Raw genomic sequence first — 21443 nt, 5'->3', positions numbered from 1 at the left:
TGTGTGCACCCTGCTGGTGGCTCTCCACCTCAGGATCCTGCAGAGATACCTGTATAGTGGCCACTCTCTGAGATGGCATGCGCTGGCAACCACACCAGGGACACTGCCTGAAGGAGGGCACGTGGCTTCCAGCGGACAGCATCAGCTGCGCTGCTTTGAAGGAACTGCCTCACTTTTACTGAGAGCTGTTGAGGGTATGGGGTCCAGTTTCACCCAGACAGGGTGCTTCCATGCTAGTGGGAGACTGTGCACTAGCTGTGAGAGGGACTGGTCCCCATCCTCTCACAGAGGGTGTCAAGGGAACTCGGAGAAGTGGAAGGGTTCCTGCTGCACCACCACCTGATGGACTGTTGAACCCAGGCCTTGGGAGAGAGTCCCGCATAATGTGCCCTTCCATGATTCTCCAAAACATTTCTTGTATGGGCTGCTTTTGCACACCTTTCACTTCCTTGCCTTCATCTGCTGACCAGTGTTGCATGGGTGGTCTGTTTTACCATCTGGCAGCAGAGGAGGTCCCCAGTAGAAATCTGTTTATGCAGAGTTCCTTCCCCTGTACATTGGGGACTTGGGATGGAAGGTGTTGCATAGGGCAGTTCCGTGCAACAGGTTTTTAAACTGGTTCACTGACACCCTTCTGCCTGTCCATTTTGTGGCCGGGAGGATCCAGTGTAGCACGCTTATATGGAGTGTGAGGGGTTGCAGCCCCTGTTTGAGTATCTGAAGGGGCTGCTGCTCAGGTTCTGGTTGCACTTCAGCACGGTGCTCCTTGTATATGGGCACACAGTGAGAAGGGGGGAGGGGGAGGGAGGAGGATTCACTGGACTGGCCAAGATGGCCATTCACAGGTATAGGTGCGGAAAGTCAAGGTCTCTGCCAGGGCAAACTGCCTGCCTCTCTTCCAAGGATATGTTTGTGTCCAGCTGTCCTTGGAGAGGGAGTATGCAGTCACAATGGGTACAGTGGGGGATTTCCAGGAGCGGTGGGCCCTTCAAGGAATTGACAGTTCTTATAGTAATCTTATTTTTATTCACTGTCTTGTAAATAATGTTTGTACTTGGTGTATTTGTTGTGTAAATAAACTTTTATAGTTTTGTTAAAAAAAGAGAGACGGACTTTTTTGTGTCCGTTGTTGCACCAATGCGGTGAAATGACTCAGAAGATGGTAATTCTCCATCACTAACCTTATCAGAATTATCCATAGACCTAGGCCTTGAATCCTCTTCTTCCATCTCACACGTCCGCTTCAAAAGTCACCACACTGAACCGCCTTTAAAATTAAATATTCCCTCCAATTCTCTACTCCAGTGGTAAAGTTTGTTTGCTCTCGTAAGTCAGTTGGCAGTGCGTAAGGGGAAGTTCGGGGAGATAATTCAGAAGGGAGAGACTGGGATCACAGCCCAAGTTGTGCAAATCCATTCAATGCTCGGAAAACACACTTCACGCTTCTTATCAGCCTATCATCGTCCCCTCTGTGCAATTCAGCGCTCACCAATTATCAACGGCCTCACCTATCTTGCCTTTAAAAACTGAGAATGGACTCAAGCAAGTAAACGTGATCCTACTGTGCACTGCTACACTGGGCTGAGCGATCTCTAACGAGATTGCTAATGGGGCTGCTGGGTCACCACCCACCACTGCGAGCACCAGCATCGTGCACAAGAGAAAATCTGAGCAACACACGCAAAATGCTGGAGGAACTCAGCAGGCCAGGCAGCATCTAGGAAAAGAGTACAGTTGACGTTTTGGGCTGAAACCCCTCGGCAGGACTGGAGAAAACTAACTAAGGAGTAGATTTAAAAGGTGAGGGAGGAGAGAGAAACACAAGGTGATAGGTGAAACCTAAAGGAGGAGGTATGAAGTGAAGAACTGGGAAGTAAATTGGTGAAAGAGACAGAAGGCCATGGAAGAAAGAAAAGGGGGGAGGAACACCAGAAGGAGGCGATGGGCAGGCAAGGAGATAAGATGAGAGAGGGAAGTGGTGGGGTGGGGAGGGAGGGAATTACTGGAAGTTCGAGAAATCGATGTTCACGCCATCAAGTTGGAGGCTACCCAAATGGAATATAAGGTGTTGTTCTTCCAACTTAAGTGTGGCCTCATCACGATAGTGGAGGCCTTGGATAGACATATTGGAATAGAAATGGGAAGTGGAATTAAAATGGGTGGCCACTGGGAGATCCTGCTTTTTATGGCTAACATCGCGTATTGTGTGAAGTTCAGAAAACGATGTCTGTTTTTTTAAAATCGCAATCTCTCGGAACCCCTAGCTACCTCTCACTGAACCCTAGGATTCCACAGAACCCCGGTTGAGAAACCCTCATGTAGAGATTTGAAGTGTTGTAAATGTATTTGTTGGAACCAGATTTTCTGTGAATCAAAAAAAAATGTTGCAATTAGGGACCACCATGTACAACATAGTTGTAACAATAGATGAAACAATATCTTAACCGATTTGTCAATCCATAGCTGCAAACCTGCATTTGACCACAAGTTCTATCCAAGTACTGAGATATTTTGCTCTCTTCTTCCCCCGGCACAACTGGTCTGTTGGTAAATCACAATCATGTCCACTGGATAATTAATGGGCCTTCTGGTGAGTAGCTCACCCAGGTAGACTGGGAAGCCACTTGATTCAATTAAGTGTTTGCTGGTTTGATTGATTTCAAACTGAAGCAGTGGTAGGAATGCTAAAATTTGTTGCTCATCAGGCGGAGATTCTCATGCATTAATTTTTTCAGAAATTGTTATTTTAAAAATGAGGAGCCAAGCAGTAAATGAATGTGTAGAAAGACAAATTAATTTTTAAAAAAAGCTAAAAGCATATAAAAGCAAAGTGGTATTGTTTGCAGGTAAGTTTTGATAAAAGGCACTGAATTAGATATTACAAGACAGAGAACGTTGGCAAAAATATCTGGAATATCTGTTTACTCAGAATTAATATATGAATTAATATATAAGCTATGTATATATCTGGACCTGCAGATAGTTGTTCACTGTTGAGCATAATAATAAAACTTGAAGTTTGTAGTGTTCAGCTGTTGGCAGTTTTTAGGACACTCTTTTTGACAATGTTTGTAAAATGTATTAAAAATTGGATTTTGACTTTTGCAATTAGGTACAGGTGGCTCCCGTTTTCCGAATGTTCGCTTTACGACACCTTGCTGTTATGAAAGACCTACATTAGTTACCTGTTTTCGCTAACAGAAAGTGTTTTCACTGTTACGAAAAAAGCAGCGCGCACCCCGAGCAGCCAAGCTCCTCCTCTGGAATTACATTCTAGCCGGCCTTGCTTAAACACGTGCTTTATCTCGATTTATTTTGTGCATCTGTTAGCAAGATGAGTTCTAAGGTATCAGAAAAGCCTAAAAGAGCTCGTAAGGGTGTTACACAGCGTAAAACTAGACATAATTAAGCATTTTGATTGTGGTGAACGAGGTCAGGACATTGTCTGCGTGTTGAACTTGCCTGCGTCCACCATTCGCACTATTTACACGCAGAGAGAAAGAACTTTGAAAGCTGCCGATGTTACTGTTGGTTCTGCTCGTGGCAAAGTGGTCTCTCTTAGTCGGCATCCAATAATGGATAAAATGGAAAGTCTATTGCTTGAGTGGATTGATGGGTGTACAAAGCGTGGTGTTCTGTTAAGTTTTCTTATACTTAAGGATAAATCAATCAGTCTTTTTAATAAGCTGAAACAGAAAGTACTGGACAATGGTGATGAAAGTGGAATTTAAAGATAGTCATGGGTAATTTGATCGGTTTCTGAGGCGAGGGCAGCTTCATAGTTTAAGCAATGGTCCCTAACCTCCGGGCCGCTGACCGATACATTGCCGCGAAGAATGCAGTGGTGCAGCGGTAGTCGGAATGCACCTAGCACACCTTTAAGAAAAAAGCCAAAATAAACAAGCTAATTAATTAGGTGCCACCCGGCACATAAATGTCGGCCCAGATCAGAGGCGATTGCCGATTGCGTCAGGTGGTTATTCATATGAGCAAGTGTTTAACTGACGAAACTGCAATTTATTGGAGCCTTCCCGATTCTGGTAAGTGAAACTACACTGTACATACATTATTTCTACTTTATATCGGCTGTGTGTTTTTATGTGTTATTTGGTATGATTTGGCAGCTTCATAGCTTAAAGGTTACTGGAGAGAGTGTTTTTGCCGAGAGTGCTTATGCGAGATTTTCGCTGCACTAGACAGTGCTGCAGAAAAGTATTTCTACTTTATATAGGCTGTGTATTTAACATATCATTCCTGCTTTTACTATATGTTACTGTTATTTTAGGATTTCTGTGTTATTTGGCATGATTTTGTAGGTTACTTTTTGGGTCTGGGAACACTCAATAATTTTTCCCATATTAATAAATGGTAATTGCTTATTCACTTTACGACATTCCGGCTTATGAACTGTTTCATAGGAACGCTCTACCTTCGGATAGTAGGGGAAACCTGTAATGGAGAAGGAGAATATCATCAGTAATGTAAATCCACAACTTCTTTATCCAGGAAGTAGGATTTCTGTTGAATTTATGACTTGAATACAGCCAAATTACTGTATACTGCGCAGTATATTATATTTAAATATAATTACATTTATTTTAGTAATAATTTTGAGTAAGTCAATTTTTTAAGTGTTTGGAATATTACTGGAAATAATATTCAATAGACCAGATAATCTGACACATCTGTCATCCAAGTCCTGATCATGATTGGTTACTGGACTTTTTCTGTATATGTTTTTAACATGGTAGTTGTTTTTTTTTCCCAGAAAACTGCTGGAGGAACTCAGTGTTTAAGTGGCCTTTGTGGGGGTGAAAGGAATTGCTGATGTTTTGGATCAATAACCTCCATCATGATTGAGAGTGGAGAGAGAAGTTAGCCAGTATAAAGAGGAGAGGTGGAGGGGTGAGATGTGAGCTGGTAGGCGATGGGTGCACCAAGGAGGGTTTAAGGATGATGGAGTTGGGGAGGCGGGCACATGTGTGATGGCTAGAAGCAGCAAGGGGAAAAGGTGGGAGGGGCAGATGAAGCCAGGTGGGGTATGGGAGGGTGAAGATGGATGTGGAAGCTGAAGGTTGAGTGGGAATACAAAGGCAACAAGTGATTTTTGCATGTTGCAAATTCCTACAAAAATCTGCTGCAGCACAGTTGCAGCTGGTTGAAAGATTAGAATTTTCAAGAAGAAGATTTTTCTTTTGAAGTAGTGGCATTAGGTTCTTTATAAAAATCATACATCTTGGAGAAGATGGGAACTTTGGTTTCATCTCTTCAAGTTGACGTAAGTGCTGCATCAATACTTCATTTTCTGTTGAAATATAAGGAAACAAAATGAATCATTATTGAAACTCTGAATCAACAGATATGTTATTCAGGGCAGCATAAAAATTGCAAATATTTTTATACCATCTTTATAGTTTAGTTTTGAAGATTGGCATTTGTTGCCCAACCAGAATTGTCCACAGCTGCATAATCTGACAGGCTATCCCACTCAACAATGCGACTTTTCCAACCTGTCATCAAATCCATCCATACTGCAAAATTGTATTGTGAATTTAGTTTTGGCTAAAACCTAAACGTTGTTGAGAGAAAATAAAGAATTATAAACTTCATTACCTCAGTGCAAGGAACATGGGTATTTTTCTCATGTGTTGCAATCACCTGCCTCCACTCATTCTTCAGATGGATTCCAGTAAGATGGTTGATATCTTCTGTAGTTATAAAAGCAGAATACTCTTCAAAGGTTCATTTATTATCAAAGCATGTATCAATATACAACTCTAAAATTTGTCTTCTCCAGATAAAACCCCCTCCCTCAGTACAAAATGGAATAGGAACATTGACACCCCCCCAAAAAAACTAACAGAACACAATAGAACATCAACCCCCAAAATCCCTCCCCTTGCACAACAAAACTGAAAAGGAACAGGTGATTTTAATATTAAAAAAAATACAATATAAAAACCACAAGTCTGGAAAAAGTCCACAGACCGTAAACTCAGTAGTCCAATTCATAAACACAGAACTACGATATCATCCTACGATCTTACTGGCATTCATTGAAAGAGGGGGACACCACATGAGCTAGAGAGCCCTACCTGCCTGCCTCAGTGAGCCACACAGCGATAGGCCGCTCACTGACTCCTTTTCTGGCAGCAAACAAAAGGAAGGCAGTCTGCGCTGAACTCTCACTTGCCTTCCATATTCGTCTGTCTCAAGCTTCCTTGATGCTTTAATTGGTGATTAATGGATGCTTTAACCAGTGAAGTGGAGTCAAACGTTGGCTCACTCCCCAACTTGAAGTTTCTTTCTGTAGAGGCCGTCCAGGTATGCGCTCTTCCCGGAATCTTTTCGGAGACAGTAAAGTGCTGGATCACTCAAATGATCTTTAAACTGTAAATCACAGGTTCTGATAGTCCCAGAAACACATTTAAGGTGAAACACAAATGTAAAAGTGAAAAAAGACTTCTGTGAGCTATTTGGAAGATGTTGACTGAGGGAGTGTTATATGCTTGGTGCCATCTTGACCGGAAAGTTGAGTAGAAGGCAGATTCTGTTGTTTTCACCTGCAACTCCACTGAAGGTAAAAAGTGGAAGTTGTGCAGTGGTACAAAGTCAAGACCAACTTTTTGCCTCTTCTGAGAAAGGTTATTGGTTAGGCTGGACTCCACTGACATGAAGTTGCAATAGTTGGTCAGCTGTTTTAAGAAAAAAGAGAATGCTATTATCTAAGTAACAATATCCCAAAAGTTTCATTAATTATTAAGCTATTGACCGTTCATGGATGTGAGCTGCTTATGACATTTAAGATGTAGATTTGGTTGGCTGATTGGCTTTTTGTGTCAGTGTATCAATCTTGTTTATTTTTTTCCAAAACTTACTTTCTTTTCCATAGTCATCAACTCCACCTTAATTCTCCTACCACCTGCATGTATACTAGTATTTTACAGTGGCTCGGCCAGTGTGTCTTTATGGGAGAACCTAGGAAATACCACATTTTTGCGGGTATATTGATCGGTTCCATATTTTATCACCCCAGAAATTTCCATACCAGGGACAATAACATAATTTCCAATACAGTATTTATTTTGGATTTTTGCTGTAAATCTTGGAACAGGTCCAGGGAATGACAGTTGTTCTCCCATTATTGTTTTGATCTTTATTACAAAAGGATTTGACTACAAAAGACAAGGAACTCCCACGTGATGTACTGGGTTCTGGTGAACTAGTATACTGTTCAAAACTACTCTCTGTTTGTGAAGAAGCATACATTGGTCTTGAATTCACTACAAAATTATTAGTTTGATTTCTGGGATGTGGGTTTAACTTAAGAAAAACGATTGTAGCAAGTTCACCAATATTCCCTTGATTTAGAAGAATAAGATGTGAGCTCATGGAAAGGCATTCTAAGAGTGACAGAATAAATATTGAGTGCTTGTTTCCTCTGAGTGGCTGTTTCCCATTGATTGAGAGTCCAGAGTTGTAGGATGTTCTGGGGGGGGGGGTGGTGGTTGGTGATGGAAGAGGTGTCAAAACTTTTGAACCGAGCTGGCATATCTTTCCAATTCTCCATTCCAGTGATGTTGATGAGATTACTTGAGGTTGAACTTGATGAATCTGTGAATGCTAGAGGAAATTGGATATATTTAAGGTAGCGGTTGGTAAGTTCTTGATGAGTCAGATTAGTCAGGAAGTCAAAGTTACGGGGTGAAGGCCCAAGAATGGGGGTGAGAGGGATTATAAATCAGCCATGATGGGATAGTTGAGCAGACTCAATGGGCCAAATTACCTAATTCTGCTCCTATGGTACTGTGCAAAAGTCTTAGGCACATTTTGCTGGGGTGCCTAAGATTTTTGCACAGTATTTGCCAATCTGTAAATCTGGTGGGAACAAAGGATGTTGGAAATACTGAGGGTGGAGTGCTGTGGGTGGGACAGGTGGCAGAGGAGTGGTGCCAAGGCCGTGGGTTACTTGGGTGAAGACCTAGCCAGCCCTGAGACACCAGGCAAAGTCATTTGATTCCAAACATTTGGCTTATTGATCATTACAGAATATCTCTGGTGCTTCCCGCTCCCTTCCCCTTTTCTGAGCCATGATTCCCCTCTTCCTCCTCCTTTCCTCTCTGTCCACAAAATCAGCCACAGTCCTTGTGTTCCATTGCTTGTGCTTGTCAATTATCGGTTTGAGGATGAATGTCGTCCAGATTTTGCTGCTTAATTACACTGACATCTAGAGTCATTATTCTTTGTGCAGGATGATGAAGGGTCTTGGTCTGAAATGATTTGACTTTTTATTCATAGAAACATAGAAAACCTACAGCACAATACAGGCCCTTTGGCCCACAAAGTTGTGCCGAACATGTCCCTACCTTAGAAATTACTAGGCTTACCTATAGCCCTCTATTTTTCTAAGCTCCATGTACCTATCCAAAAGTCTCTTAAAAGACCCTAGTGTACCACCTCCACCACCGTTGCCGGCAGCCCATTCCACGCACCCACCACTCTCTGAGTAAAATACTTACCCCTGACATCTCCTCTGTACCTACTCCCCAGCACCTTAAACCTGTGTCCTCTTGTGGCAACCATTCCAGCCCTGGGAAAAAGCCTCTGACTATCCACACGATCAATGCCTCTCATTATCTTATACACCTCTATCAGGTCAGCTCTCATCCTCAGTCGCTCTAAGGAGAAAAGGCTGTGTTCACTCAGCCTATTCTTATAAGGCATGCTTCCCAATCCAGGTAACGTCCTTGTAAATCTCCTCTGTGCCCTTTCTATGGCTTCCACATCCTTCCTGTAGTGAGGCGACCAGAATTGAGCACAGTACTCCAAGTGGGGTCTGTCCAGGGTCCTATATAGCTGCAACATTACCTCTCGGCTCCTAAATTCAATTCCACGATTGATAAAGGCCAATGCACCGTACACCTTCTTAACCACAGAGTCAACCTGCGCAGCTGCTTTGAGTGTCCTATGGACTCAGACCCCAAGATCCCTCTGATCCTCCACACTGCCAAGAGTCTTACCATTAATACTATATTCTGCCATCATATTTGACCTACCAAAATGAACCACCTTACACTTATCTGGGTTGAACTCCATCTGCCACTTCTCAGCCCAGTTTTGCATCCTGTCAATGTCCTGCTGTAACCTCTGACAGCCCTCCACACTATCCACAACACCTCCAACCTTTGTGTCATCAGCAAATTTACTAACCCATCCCTCCACTTCCTCATCCAGGTCATTTATAAAAATCACGAAGAGTAAGGGTCCCAGAACAGATCCCTGAGGCACACCACTGGTGACCGACCTCCATGCAGAATACGACCCATCTACAACACTCTTTGCCTTCTGTGGGCAAGCCAGTTCTGGATCCACAAAGCAATGTCCCCTTGGATCCCATGCCTCCTTACTTTCTCAATAAGCCTTATCAAATGCCTTATTGAAATCCATATACACTACATCTACTGCTCTTCCTTCATCAATATGTTTAATCACATCCTCAAAAAATTCAATCAGGCTCGTAAGGCATGACCTGTCCTTGACAAAGCCATGCTGACTATCCCTGATCATATTATACTTCTCCAAATGTTCATAAATCCTGCCTCTCAGGATCGTCTCCATCAACTTACCTATCACTGAGGTAAGACTCACTGATCTATAATTTCCTGGGCTATCTCTACTCCTTTTCTTGAATAAAGGAACAATATCCGCAACCCTCCAATCCTCTGGAACCTCTCCCATCCCCATTGATGATTCAAAGATCATCACCAGAGGCTCAGTAATCTCTTCCCTCACCTCCCACAGTAGCCTGGAGTACATGTTATCTGGTCCCGGCGACTTATCCAACTTGATGCTTTCCAAAAGCTCCAGAACATCCTTTCTTAATATCTACATGCTCAAGCTTTTCAGTCTGCTGCAAGTCATCACTACAACCTACCTGCAGGAGAGTTTTAAATAAGATTGAAAGAATGCAGAGAAAATTTACAAGAGTGTTGCCATGACTTGACCTGAATTATAAGAAAGGTTGAATAGGTCAGGAGTGTATTCACTAGTGCATAAAAGAATTGAGGGGTGGGGTGATTTGATACAGGTATACAAAATTATGAGAGGTATAGATAGGGTAAACACCCCTTTTTCCACTGTATTTGGGTGAGACTGGAACTAGAGGTCATGGGTTAAGGTTACAAGATAAAATGTTGAAGAGGAATATGAGGGGAAACTTCATTCAGGGATGTGAGGGTGTGGAACAAGCTGCCAGAGCAAGTGGTGGATGCAGGGTCAATTTCACCATTTAAGAGAAATTTTAATAGGTACATGGATGGGAGGGGTATGGTCCAGGTGCAGGTGGATGGGACTAGTCAGATTAATGGATCGGCATGGATTAGATGGTCTGAAGGGCCTGTTCCTGTGTTGCAGTGTTCTCTGATTCTATGACTAACTAGTATTCCTTCTGAGGCTTTGTCAAATGCCTTACTCCGGTCCATTTTGGCACTACCTATCTACTACTTTGGCTTTATCATTTTTAGTTACCTCTTGAAACACTCAGTTAAATGCAGATGTTGTTCCCTTGTTCAAGAAAGGGAGTAGAGATAACCCAGGAAATTATAGACCAGTGATTTTGACTTCAGTGGTGGTCAAGTTGTTGGAGAAGATCCTGAGAGGCAGGATTTATGAGGATTTGGAGAGACATCATCTGATTAGACATTGTTCCTGTTAACTGCCATTTCTTAATTACATTACGAACTGAGGAAACGGCTACCTGAAAACACTTTGCTATCTTCTTTTAGCCTTCTCCTGCTTTGTGGGCATCAATTTTTAAAAAAATTTTCGGAGCACTAGGCAGCTGCTTAGAGGAGCCCATGGCTGCTGATTGTTGGGACAAGGTTTGAGGAGTCAGGGTGTTTATAGACCTTTGAAATTTGCATCACCTGGCCTTTCCTAATGATGATTGTGAACAAGCCATAGCCCTGACAAGCTAATTAAGGTCTGAGACCTTGGTAAAAGTTCTCTGAGAGCTCAAATCTCTTGGGGCGCCCAAACTTTTGCATGGTGCTCCTTTCCTTTTTTTCACTCTAAAATTGTACAAAACAGGCCCCAGGCTGTAAAATAGGATAAGCTCTCCTCTACAGTCACCCTGAGTACCGGAGCCCCACAAGGCTGTACTCAGCCCCCTGCTGTACTCACTGTACACCCATGATTGTGTAGCCAAGTTTCCATCAAACTCAATATATAAGTTTCTGATGACCCAACAATTGTAGGCCGTATCTTGGGTAATGATGAGTTTGAGTACAGAGAGGAAATTAAGAACCTGGTCGCATGGTGTGAAGACATCAACATCAGCAAGACGAAGGAATTGGTTGTTGACTTCAGAAGGAGTAGCGGACCGCATGACCCAATTTACATCGGTGGTGTGCAAGTGGAATAGGTCAAAAGCTTTAAGTTCCTCGGGGTCAATATCACAAATGATCTGACTTGATCCAACCAAGCAGAGTTCACTGCCAAGAAGGCCCACCAGCGCCTTTACTTCCTAAGAAAACTAACGAAATTTGGCCTGTCCTCTAAAACCCTCACTAATTTTTATGGATGCACCTGGTATGGCAGTTGTCCTGTCCAAGACCGAAAGAAGCTGCAGAAGATTGTGAACACGGCGCAACACATCACACAAACCAATCTTCCGTCCTTGGACTCACTTTACACCACACACTGTTGGAGCAGTGCTGCCAGGTAATCAAGGACACGACCCACCCAGCCAACACATTTTTCATCCCTCTTCCCTCCGGGAGAAGGCTCAGGAGCTTGAAGACTCGTACAGCCAGATTTGGGAATAGCTTCTTTCCAACTGTGATAAGACTGCTGAACGGATCCTGACCCGGATCTGGGCCGTACCCTCCAAATATCCGGACCTGCCTCTTGGTTTTTTTGCACTACCTTACTTTCCATTTTTCTATTTTCTATTTATCATTTATAATTTAAATTTTTAATATTTACTAATTTTTACTATTTTTAATGTTTAATATTTGTAATCCAGGGAGTGGGAAGCGCAGAATCCAATATCACTGTGATGATTGTACGTTCTAGTATCAATTGTTTGGTGACAATAAAGTGAAGTAAAATAATACACTAATCTTGCTTAAAATGTTGAAAAGAATGTTTCATCTTTAGCTTTATGACTTTTGGAGATCAGTTCATCTTCTACTCACTTAACTATTCACAGTGACAGAAATTTTGACCAGGGATACCCAAACTTTTGCATGCCACTGTATCAAAAACTCTTGCAAATTTCTACAGATATACTGTGGAGAGCATTGTGACTGGTTGCATCAAAGCTTGATAATGGAGGCACTGGCCTCCACTCCATTGAGGTCATCTTCAAAGGATGGTGCCTCAAGAAGGTAGCATCCATCATTAAGGACCCTCCCCATCCAGGATGTGCCCAGTTCTCATTATCATCATGAAATAGTGGTACAGGAGCCTGAAGACGCACACTCAGTGTTTTAGGAACAGCTTCTTTTCTCTGCCATCAGAGCTTTTGAATGGTCCACCTCACTATTTTCCTCTTTGCATTATATTTATTATCTTAATATATCCTATTGTAATTTATGGTAATTTTTAATGTTTTGCACTGTACTGCTGCTGCAAAACAACAAAATTTACAACATATGGCAGTGATAATAAAGTTGATTCTGAATCATCAGGCAATCCCTCCTGGATATCCTCCAAGTAGTGCTGTATGTTCTCATTAATCAGTCGTGCAACTACCCCTCTTTTTTTTGCATTCCCTTCTGAAACTATTGTATAGCAGAATATTAAGCTGTTAGTTATGCCCTTCCCTTCCCCATATTTGCTTGATTGTAGTAACATCGTGATTCCATGTGCTGATACATGCTTTAAGGTCATCTGATTCAAATGACTTGAATCTTTCAGCCACCCCTTGCTCCTGTTGTTTGCCCTACTCACTTGTCTACATTTTTTTTCTCTACCTACTGCATTGCTACTATGAAACCATCCCTACCAAATTAGTTTAAACCATAATGAATGAGCAAACCTCTCTGCAAGGAGACTGCTTACTCTACAGTTGTGATGTAGTGGTAGATATGTTTGTCTCAGATAATTCTCAGTTTTGGTGAAAGTATGTTATATTGCCTTGGTTAGATGAGCCCCTATGCTTTGTTTATAGCTAGATTATGCCCGTTTTAAATTTCACATGTTAGTACTTGATTTACTTTAGAAATGACAACAATCATTGCTTTCTATATTTTTCTGTTTGCCTCTTCATAACTTAACAGCATAGATGTTGTGTTTTCAATTACAAGTACTTTACCAGAATATCTATTTCTCATTGTTGCACAAATTTCTAGAGAAGCCACCTGTATTTGTTTGAGGTTCTTTCCCTGACTGCCAAGGTGTTGATGCAATGCAGATTATCTGTTAGAAATTCTACTGTGAATCGTAAAACTGTCCTACATTCTCATGCTTCTGATGGGCATCTCAATTTAATCCACCATTTCCAGTGCATACAGTGCCTATAAAAAGGATTCAGCCTCCTCCCCCCCCCCAACAAAGTTTTTGTTTTATTGCTTTACAATATTGAATCACACTGGATTTGATTTGGCTTTTTTGACACTGATCAACAGACTTGTGTGTCAAAGTGAAAACAAATTTCTATAAAATGGTCTAAATCTATTGCAATTATTGAACACAAAATAATTGATTGCATTATTACTCAACCCCTTCTAGTCAGTATGTGGCAGCACTTACAGCCTTGAGTCTGTGTGGATAGGTCTCTATTAGCTTTTTACATCAGAACACTGCAATTTTTCCCCATTCTTCGTTATAAAAGTACTCAGGCTCTGTCAGATTACATGGGGATAATGAGTAAACAGCCCTTTGCCCTTTTTAAATCCAGCCACAAATTCTCAATTGGATTGAGGTCTGGTCTGTGACTTGGCCACTCAAGGACATTAACTTTGTTCTTAAGCCATTCCTGTATAGCTTTGGCTTTGTGCTTGGGGGTCATAGTCTTGCTGGAGAACAGATCTTCTCCCAGGTTGCAGACTGAATCAGGTTTTCCTCCAGGATTTCCATGTATTTGGCTGCATTCATTTTGCCCTCTACCTTCACAAGCCTTCTATGTCCTGCAGCAGTGAAGCATCCCCATAGCACGATGCAGTCACCACCATGCTTCGTGATAGGGATGGTGTGTTTTTGATGATGTGTGGTGTCTGGCTTAAGCCAAACATACCATTTAGTCTGATGGCCAAAACGCTCAATTTTGGTTTCACCAGACCTTAGAACTTTCTTCCAGATGACTTCAGAGTCTCCCATATGTTTTCTGGCAAACTCTAGGTGAGATTTCATGTGAATTTTATTTTTAACAGTGGCTTTCTGTTTGTCACTCTCCCGTAAAGCTGTGACTGGTGAAGTACCCAGGCAACAGTTGTATGTGCAGTCTCTTCCCATCTCAGCCACTGAAGCTTGTACCTCCTCCAGAGCTGACATAGGTCTCTTGATGGCCTCCCTTACTAGTCCCCATGCATGGTCATTCAGATTTTGAGGACCGCCTGCTCTAGACATATTTACAACTGTGCCATATTCTTTCTATTTCTTGACTTAACTGTACTCCAAGGGATATTCAGTGACTCGGAAATTTTCTTGTATCAATTCCTGACTTGTGGTTTTCAATACAGTAACTGTTTCATGGAGTTGCTTGGAGTATTCTTTTGTCTTCATGATGTACATTTGTAGTTTTTGCCAGGATACTGACTCACCAGCAGCTTAAGCTTCCAGTAACAAGTATATTTACTACAATCAATTGAAACACCTTGACTGCACACAGGTGATCTCCATTTAACTAAATATGAGACTTTTAAAACAAATTGGCTGCACCAGTGATGGTTTAGTGTGCCATATTAAAGGGGGTCAATACTTATGCAATCAATTATATTGTGTTTTATGTTTGTAATTAATTTAGATCACTTTGTAGAGATCTGTTTTCACTTAAACCAAATTAAATCCACTGTGATTCAATGTTGTAAAACAATAAAACATGGAAACTTCTGGCGGGGGTGGGGGATGGTGAATAATTTTATTGGCACTGTAAGTAGTGGGGATTCTTTAGTGTTAGATGTTCACAAACAAACTTTTTTTAAAATTTAGGGCAGGTCTGAATGCAGTCAGTACCAGGATTTGAATGCACCTCCTGGATAAAAGTTTATTCAATCAGTCTATTCCGCGTCTGCTTCTGTTGTCCTGGAGTACTTTTCTGTACCTCATCCTGTGCACTTCCTACTAACTTGTTCTCTTCATTCTTCTGAGCTGATGCTTGTGAAAGAGTGTGATAAAGGATATTGTTTTCTATAAGATGCTTTATGATCTGATGTACCGAAGTAAAAGAAATACTGCTAAATAGCCATCATGTGTAATTTTCAGGTGAGGAATTAATCTCAAAGGCAGGCTAGGCATTTATTTTCTGGTAGTACCAGATTTTTAAAGTAAGAGAATATGAAACAAAAATGTATTCCTGCTTTTGAATGTTTATTCCTGCTTTTGAATGTTAAGCACGTTCTCTAGCTTCCCTTTTCTATCTTCACATAAGTGTACATTTCTAAGAAAGAGAATTCTTACAAGTTGTTGATGGCTGCCTTCTGAGTAAAATTAAGACATCTGAACTCTTCAGCTGACTTAGCTTTTTGACCTGTTTGCATACAGTGGAATTCTGAATTCTGTGACATACGGTACTTGAATTTCCTCCATCCTCGATCTTAAAATATTCTGTTATTGTTTTTATCACATCTCCTTTAGTTCTCTTTTGACTTTGTGTGTATGTGTATATCTATAGATAGCTATATAGACAGAAATACGGTAGCATAGCGGTTAGTGCAAAGCTATTACAGTTCAGGACATTGGAGTTCAGAGTTCAAAATGATGTCCTTTGTAAGAAGTTTGTACGTCCTCCATGTGGATTTCCTCCTACAGTCCAAAGGTGTACCGGTTAGTAGGTTAATTGGTCATTGTAAATTGTCCTGTGATCAGGCTAGGGTTAAATTGGGGGCTGCTGGCAGTGTCATGGCTCAAAGCACTGGAAGGGCCTATTCCACACTATCTCTAAATAAATAAAAGAAAATTTAGTATTATTAATAATTTTAAGTGATTTGCTAAGTAGTAATACTCAATGCCTTGATCTTCAGCTCTTTTACCGCATTCTATTTTTATTCTACAAGGTTGACAATTTTGTTTTTAATTATTATTCAAGCTCATAATCTCAAGCATACATTAAAGTTTTATGTCTCTTAACTGTGCAGATTTCCTCTCTTTCATATTGTATTAATATATTAATGTATGCAAACAATCACCTGTTGCTTCGGCATCATCAGGTCACTTTATTAGGTACAGGATTGGAACATGGTGTGGTTTGCTGGTGCTGTAGCCCATCCATTTCAAGGTTTGATGTGTAGTGCATGCGGAGATACTCTTCTGCATACCATTGTTGTAACATGTGGTTATTTGAGTTGTGTTGCTTTCCTGTCAGCTTGAACCAGTCTGGCCATTTTCCTCTGACCATATTTACAAAATGTTTTCACCCACAGAACTCCTGCTCACTGAATTTTTTTTTTGTTATTTTTGTCATTCTCTGTAAATTCTGGAGCAGGAGATCATAACCTTTTGATGCCATAGACCAATACCATTAAGCAAGGGGTCGTGGACTCCAGGTTGGGAACCTCTCTTCCAGAGACTGTGCATGAAAATCTGAAGTCTGCAGTTTGAGATACCCAAACTACCTCGTTGACGTCAACAGTCATTCTATAGTCAGAGTCACTTGGATCACATTTCCTCACCATTCAATAGGTTTCAAGAGGTACATTTAATGTCAGAGAAATGTATACAATATGCATTCTGAAATTCTTTTTCTTTGCAAATATCCACAAAAACAGAGGAGTGGCCCAAAGAATAAATGACAGTTAAATGTTAGAACCCCAAAGCCCCCCCCCAGCTCCCTCCTCCCATGCACAAGCAGCAGCAAGGCAATGAACCCCCCACACCAGCAAAAAAGCATTGGTGCTCCCCACCAATGTTCCCTCTAATTTTTAGTAGTCAGTGTGCACAAAAATCTTATGTTGTGCAAATTTTTTTCCTGTGACAAAAGTATGTGCACACATGGTGTAGTTTCTGTAGGTTTACAAAATATTTAACATAAAACTGCACAGAACAACAATATAACATACATATTTAAGTCACACACACAAAAAATGCCGGTGAACACAGCAGGCCAGGCAGCATCTATAGGAAGAGGTACAGTCGATGTTTTGGGCTGAGACCCTTCGTCAGGACTAACTGAAAGAAGAGCTAGTAAGAGATTTGAAAGTGGGAGGGGGAGGGGAGAACCGAAATGATAGGAGAAGACAGGAGGGGGTGGGATGGAGCTAAGAGCTGAACAGTTGATTCGCAAAAGGGATACGAGGCTGGAGAAGGGAGAGAATCATGGGACAGGAGGCCTAAGGAGAAAAAAGGGGAGGGGGGAAGCCTAGAGGATGGGCAAGGAGTTATAGTGAGAGGGACAGAGGAAGAAAAGAAGAGAAAAAAAGGGGGATAGAAAAAAATCAATAATAATAATAATGAATAAATAAATAAGGGATGGGGTACAAAGGGGAGGAGGGGCATTAACGGAAGTTAGAGAAGTCAATGTTTATGCCATCAGGTTGGAGATATTTAATTTTTTTCATATTTAAGTCACTCAGTTATTTTTTCTCTCTCCTGTCTTTGGCATTTACCCATTCTTTGTAAACCCTATCTCGACTAATAGAACTTCCATCCCATTGATAGTTTTTGATTCTTATTAACATATCCAAATGACATTCACCTAAACGGTTTCTCAGCTTGTTTTTGAGTTGATTCATTAGGCTAAAACCTCATTCACAGTCCGCACTAGACGCAAGAAAGGTTCCCCCAATGTCCATCAACAGTGCAAGGTCGCAAAACTGTTCATCTTGAAGTACAAATGCCACCATTTGAGCAAAGTTTGAAATCAGTTTGGATTTAATTTTTTCTTACACGGAAAATTTGAAATCATCAAAATGTCTAACTATTAGAATATTTTCAGCTAGAAAATCATAATATTTTAGACACAAGGCATTAACTTGTTCATCGCCAAATGTGAAGTCACAATCTGCAATTGTAGAGAAACCAAAAGCTGACCATTCTTGTACCTCAACTTTGATCTCCTCTGGGCTTGATCGTTTTTGCTCTTGCTCATCTGCACTCAACCGTAACATGCGTAGCACTCCTGTAATGGGTAATGACGGGTTCTATTGCCTGAGCTTTTGTATATCGTCCAAATGTGATTTACTTGCCAAATGACGCTTCAAAAAGTCAAGTTTCCAAATATCATCCCACTTCTTTCCACTAGCAAATTCTCCAGCAACTTTCGCATCACGACGATACAAACAGATAACTCCAGTATCCGAATCATACATAAATATTTATCTTAGCTGAATGTTCATGACCTCATGAGCTTTTGGTGTAACAGTTTCTACTATTTTGTTAAGCCATTCAACTTCAAACAAATTTGTAGTTCTTTTGGGCTTCACGCCCTTTGCTTCTTTTGAATTTGACATAGTGAATCAATATTTTTTTCCAATAAAAACTTAGCTATCTACAGGATTTGAAATACATCTTTGTAAACATTACGATATGAACACTGTCCGCCAAACATGGCTGCCGCCGTGAGGCAGCTGTATAAACCGGAACAGGATAGGTGAGGTGAGGTAGATTAGTGACGTGCATTGTGGTATGTGAAAAACCGACTAACTAGTTAACAGAAACAGTTAGCTAAAAGATTATTTTCAATAAGTATAATTATTGACTACTGCATTATTTTAGGTAACTAACCTTTTGTGCGCACATTAATTTCCTTTGTGCACTGGTTGAAAAATGTGTGTGTGCGCGCACACACGTGCACAACTTAGAGGGAACTATGCTCCCCACCAAGCATTCAAGCGTGCAACAAAGCATCGATAAAGACACAGACTTGCAGTACCCCAAAGACTACTCATTTACCCAATGTTCGACATACCACAGGCGCTCTCTCACCATAATAAGGGGAAAAAGAGGTGTCCCTGTTTAACAGTGAGAGGGGAGACATAACAAAACAACTTGCTGATTTTATGGTGTTAAAAATCTGTTGCGTTGTTTTTTCAGAGCTCTGTGCCTCTCCCATTCCCACAAAGAACTGAAGTCAGAGCTCCAGGTCAGGGTCTTCAAAAGTATCTTGAAAGGGGGAAAAAGATAGAAATAAAGCTGTTTCCGAAGCAAAGGAGTCGCTTTAGCGCCATCATCAATAAGCTCCGCCCTCTTCTGATGTTTGGTCTGAACAAGAACTGATTGTATTGACCATGTCTGCGTGTTTTTATGCATTAAGCTGCTGCCACATGACTGACTGATTAGATGTTTGCAATTAAGAACAGGTGTGCCAATTAAACTGGCTACTGAGTATATATATTTTAATAAATGAGTTGTCTTCCCAAATTCAAAGTGTTAATGTAAACAATTAGCCTCCATCTCTCCTCTGTTCTATACAAAGCACCGTACCTTCATCTTACACTCTGCTTTCTCTTATTTAACTAATTCTTTTTTCTGTCCAATTTCTTGATCAATGTCTCCACATACACTAACCTTTCCTTTGAACTTATTGAAGGCCTTTTGAAGACTAGAGTATCTTTCTCTAAATTTCTCTAAATTCTACCAAATTTTGACCTTTTGGGACCAATTTTTTTTTAAATTGTAAGTGTTTTTGTAGATTCCCTATTAGCTTGTGCATTGATTTCAGTTACTTTCCTTTGACATTTATCTGACTAGCTTCCTTTCTGGAGTATATCTGTTTTTCCTTGTTGCAATCTGAACAGTGTATTTTTCATTTATACCATTGCCTCTGCTGCATTCCCCCTTGATTCCAGTGATTTAAGGGAGTTCCTGAGGCAGCTAAACTAGAAGCTGCTGATTACCTAGCGAGGAAATGTACTTATTAGAGAAATTACTTTGTATTAAGAGTTACACACATCAAAGTTGCTGGTGAACACAGCAGGCCAGGCAGCAACTATAGGAAGAGGTACAGTACGTTTCGGGTCTCGGCCCGAAACGTCGACTGTACCTCTTCCTATAGATGCTGCCTGGCCTGCTGCGTTCACCAGCAACTTTGATGTGTGTTGCTTGAATTTCCAGCATCTGTAGTATTCCTCGTGTTTGTATTAAGTTACTAGCTTGTTTCAAATGAGTCAGAGATTTCATAGATTTTTGCATCAATCTATCAAGCTAAAACATTGATAAAACTTGTAAAGGTGCCTTGCCTCTATAGCTCTGATTGGAATGTTGATGCCCATGACACATCTCTTGATATTGATACAAAATACTGTGCCCATTTTGGTGCATGCATCTTATTCGCCCTTGTCTGCAATTTGTCGGGTGCATTAGAGACAAATGGAACTATCGTCCATGAGGAGCAGAACCTGAATAGTGAGCTGGAGGAAACATAGAAACATTGAAAACCCACAGCACAATACAGGCCCTTCGGCCCACAAAGTTGTGTGGAACATGTCCTTACCTTAGAAATTACCTAGGGTTACCTCTATTTTTCTAAGCTCCATGTACCTATCCAGGAGTCTCTTAAAAGACCCTGTCATATCCGCCTCCACCACCATTGCCGGCAGCCCATTCCACGCACTCACCACTCTCTGCATTAAAAAAAAACGTACCCCTGACATCTCCTCTGTACCTACTTCCAAGCAACTTAAAACTGTGCGCTCTTGTGCTAGCCATTTCAGCCCTGGGGAAAAAGCCTCAGATTATCCGCACAATCAATGTCTCTCATCATCTTATACACTTCTATCAGGTCATGTCTCATCCTCTGTCGCTCCGAGGAGATGCATCAGTAAAACCTGTTTTTTAAACCTGGACGTGGATTGCAAAGGGAAGAAGATTATCATTCTTTGTTGAAGAGCCTTAATCAGATACCATCAGGAATAATTCTGGAAATCAAAGCTAAGGAAGGAATTGAAGCTCATGGAAATGTAGAACGTTGCCCCTCAAAAACAGATTTATGACCTATAGAAATGTCATTCATTCCCTTGATTGATCACCAATATATAAAAAAATTCATAGTGCAATACAAATATGCTCTTTTTCTTCTGTTGGGAAGCTTGGAGTTGAACTCTATTTTGAAAAGCGACAACTTCTATGTTGGTTTCATATTTTTCCAGAGGCGAGGGGCAATATCGTATGAAAGCTCAGACCAGACTGCTCTGTATATTCGTATGTTAGGTGAGTAAAAAAACTATTATATTTGTAATATAAATGATCAGAAAGTTTATGGTTATCTCTCGCTTGCTGTCATTCCCCGTCTTGCTCTGGAATTTCCATAGCGCTCACTCTGAATCTGGTTTGTTTCTATTATCTGT

General features: G+C 41.0%; 1 protein-coding gene across 2 annotated transcripts in view; it reads left to right on the top strand.

The window, feature by feature from the left end:
• The window catches only part of pde7a (phosphodiesterase 7A), a 180766-nt gene that overhangs the window by 60247 nt on the left and 99076 nt on the right, over positions 1-21443 (top strand). For both annotated transcript variants that reach the window (XM_063064360.1, XM_063064369.1), the window contains one exon: positions 21246-21306. In XM_063064360.1, coding sequence (XP_062920430.1) covers positions 21246-21306 — 61 coding nt within the window. The remainder of the gene's footprint in view (positions 1-21245; positions 21307-21443) is intronic.

The sequence above is a fragment of the Mobula hypostoma genome, chromosome 1 (assembly GCF_963921235.1).
Source record: "Mobula hypostoma chromosome 1, sMobHyp1.1, whole genome shotgun sequence".
In the NCBI taxonomy this organism is placed as follows: domain Eukaryota; kingdom Metazoa; phylum Chordata; class Chondrichthyes; order Myliobatiformes; family Myliobatidae; genus Mobula; species Mobula hypostoma.
This window is presented reverse-complemented; position numbering and strand designations above follow the sequence as displayed.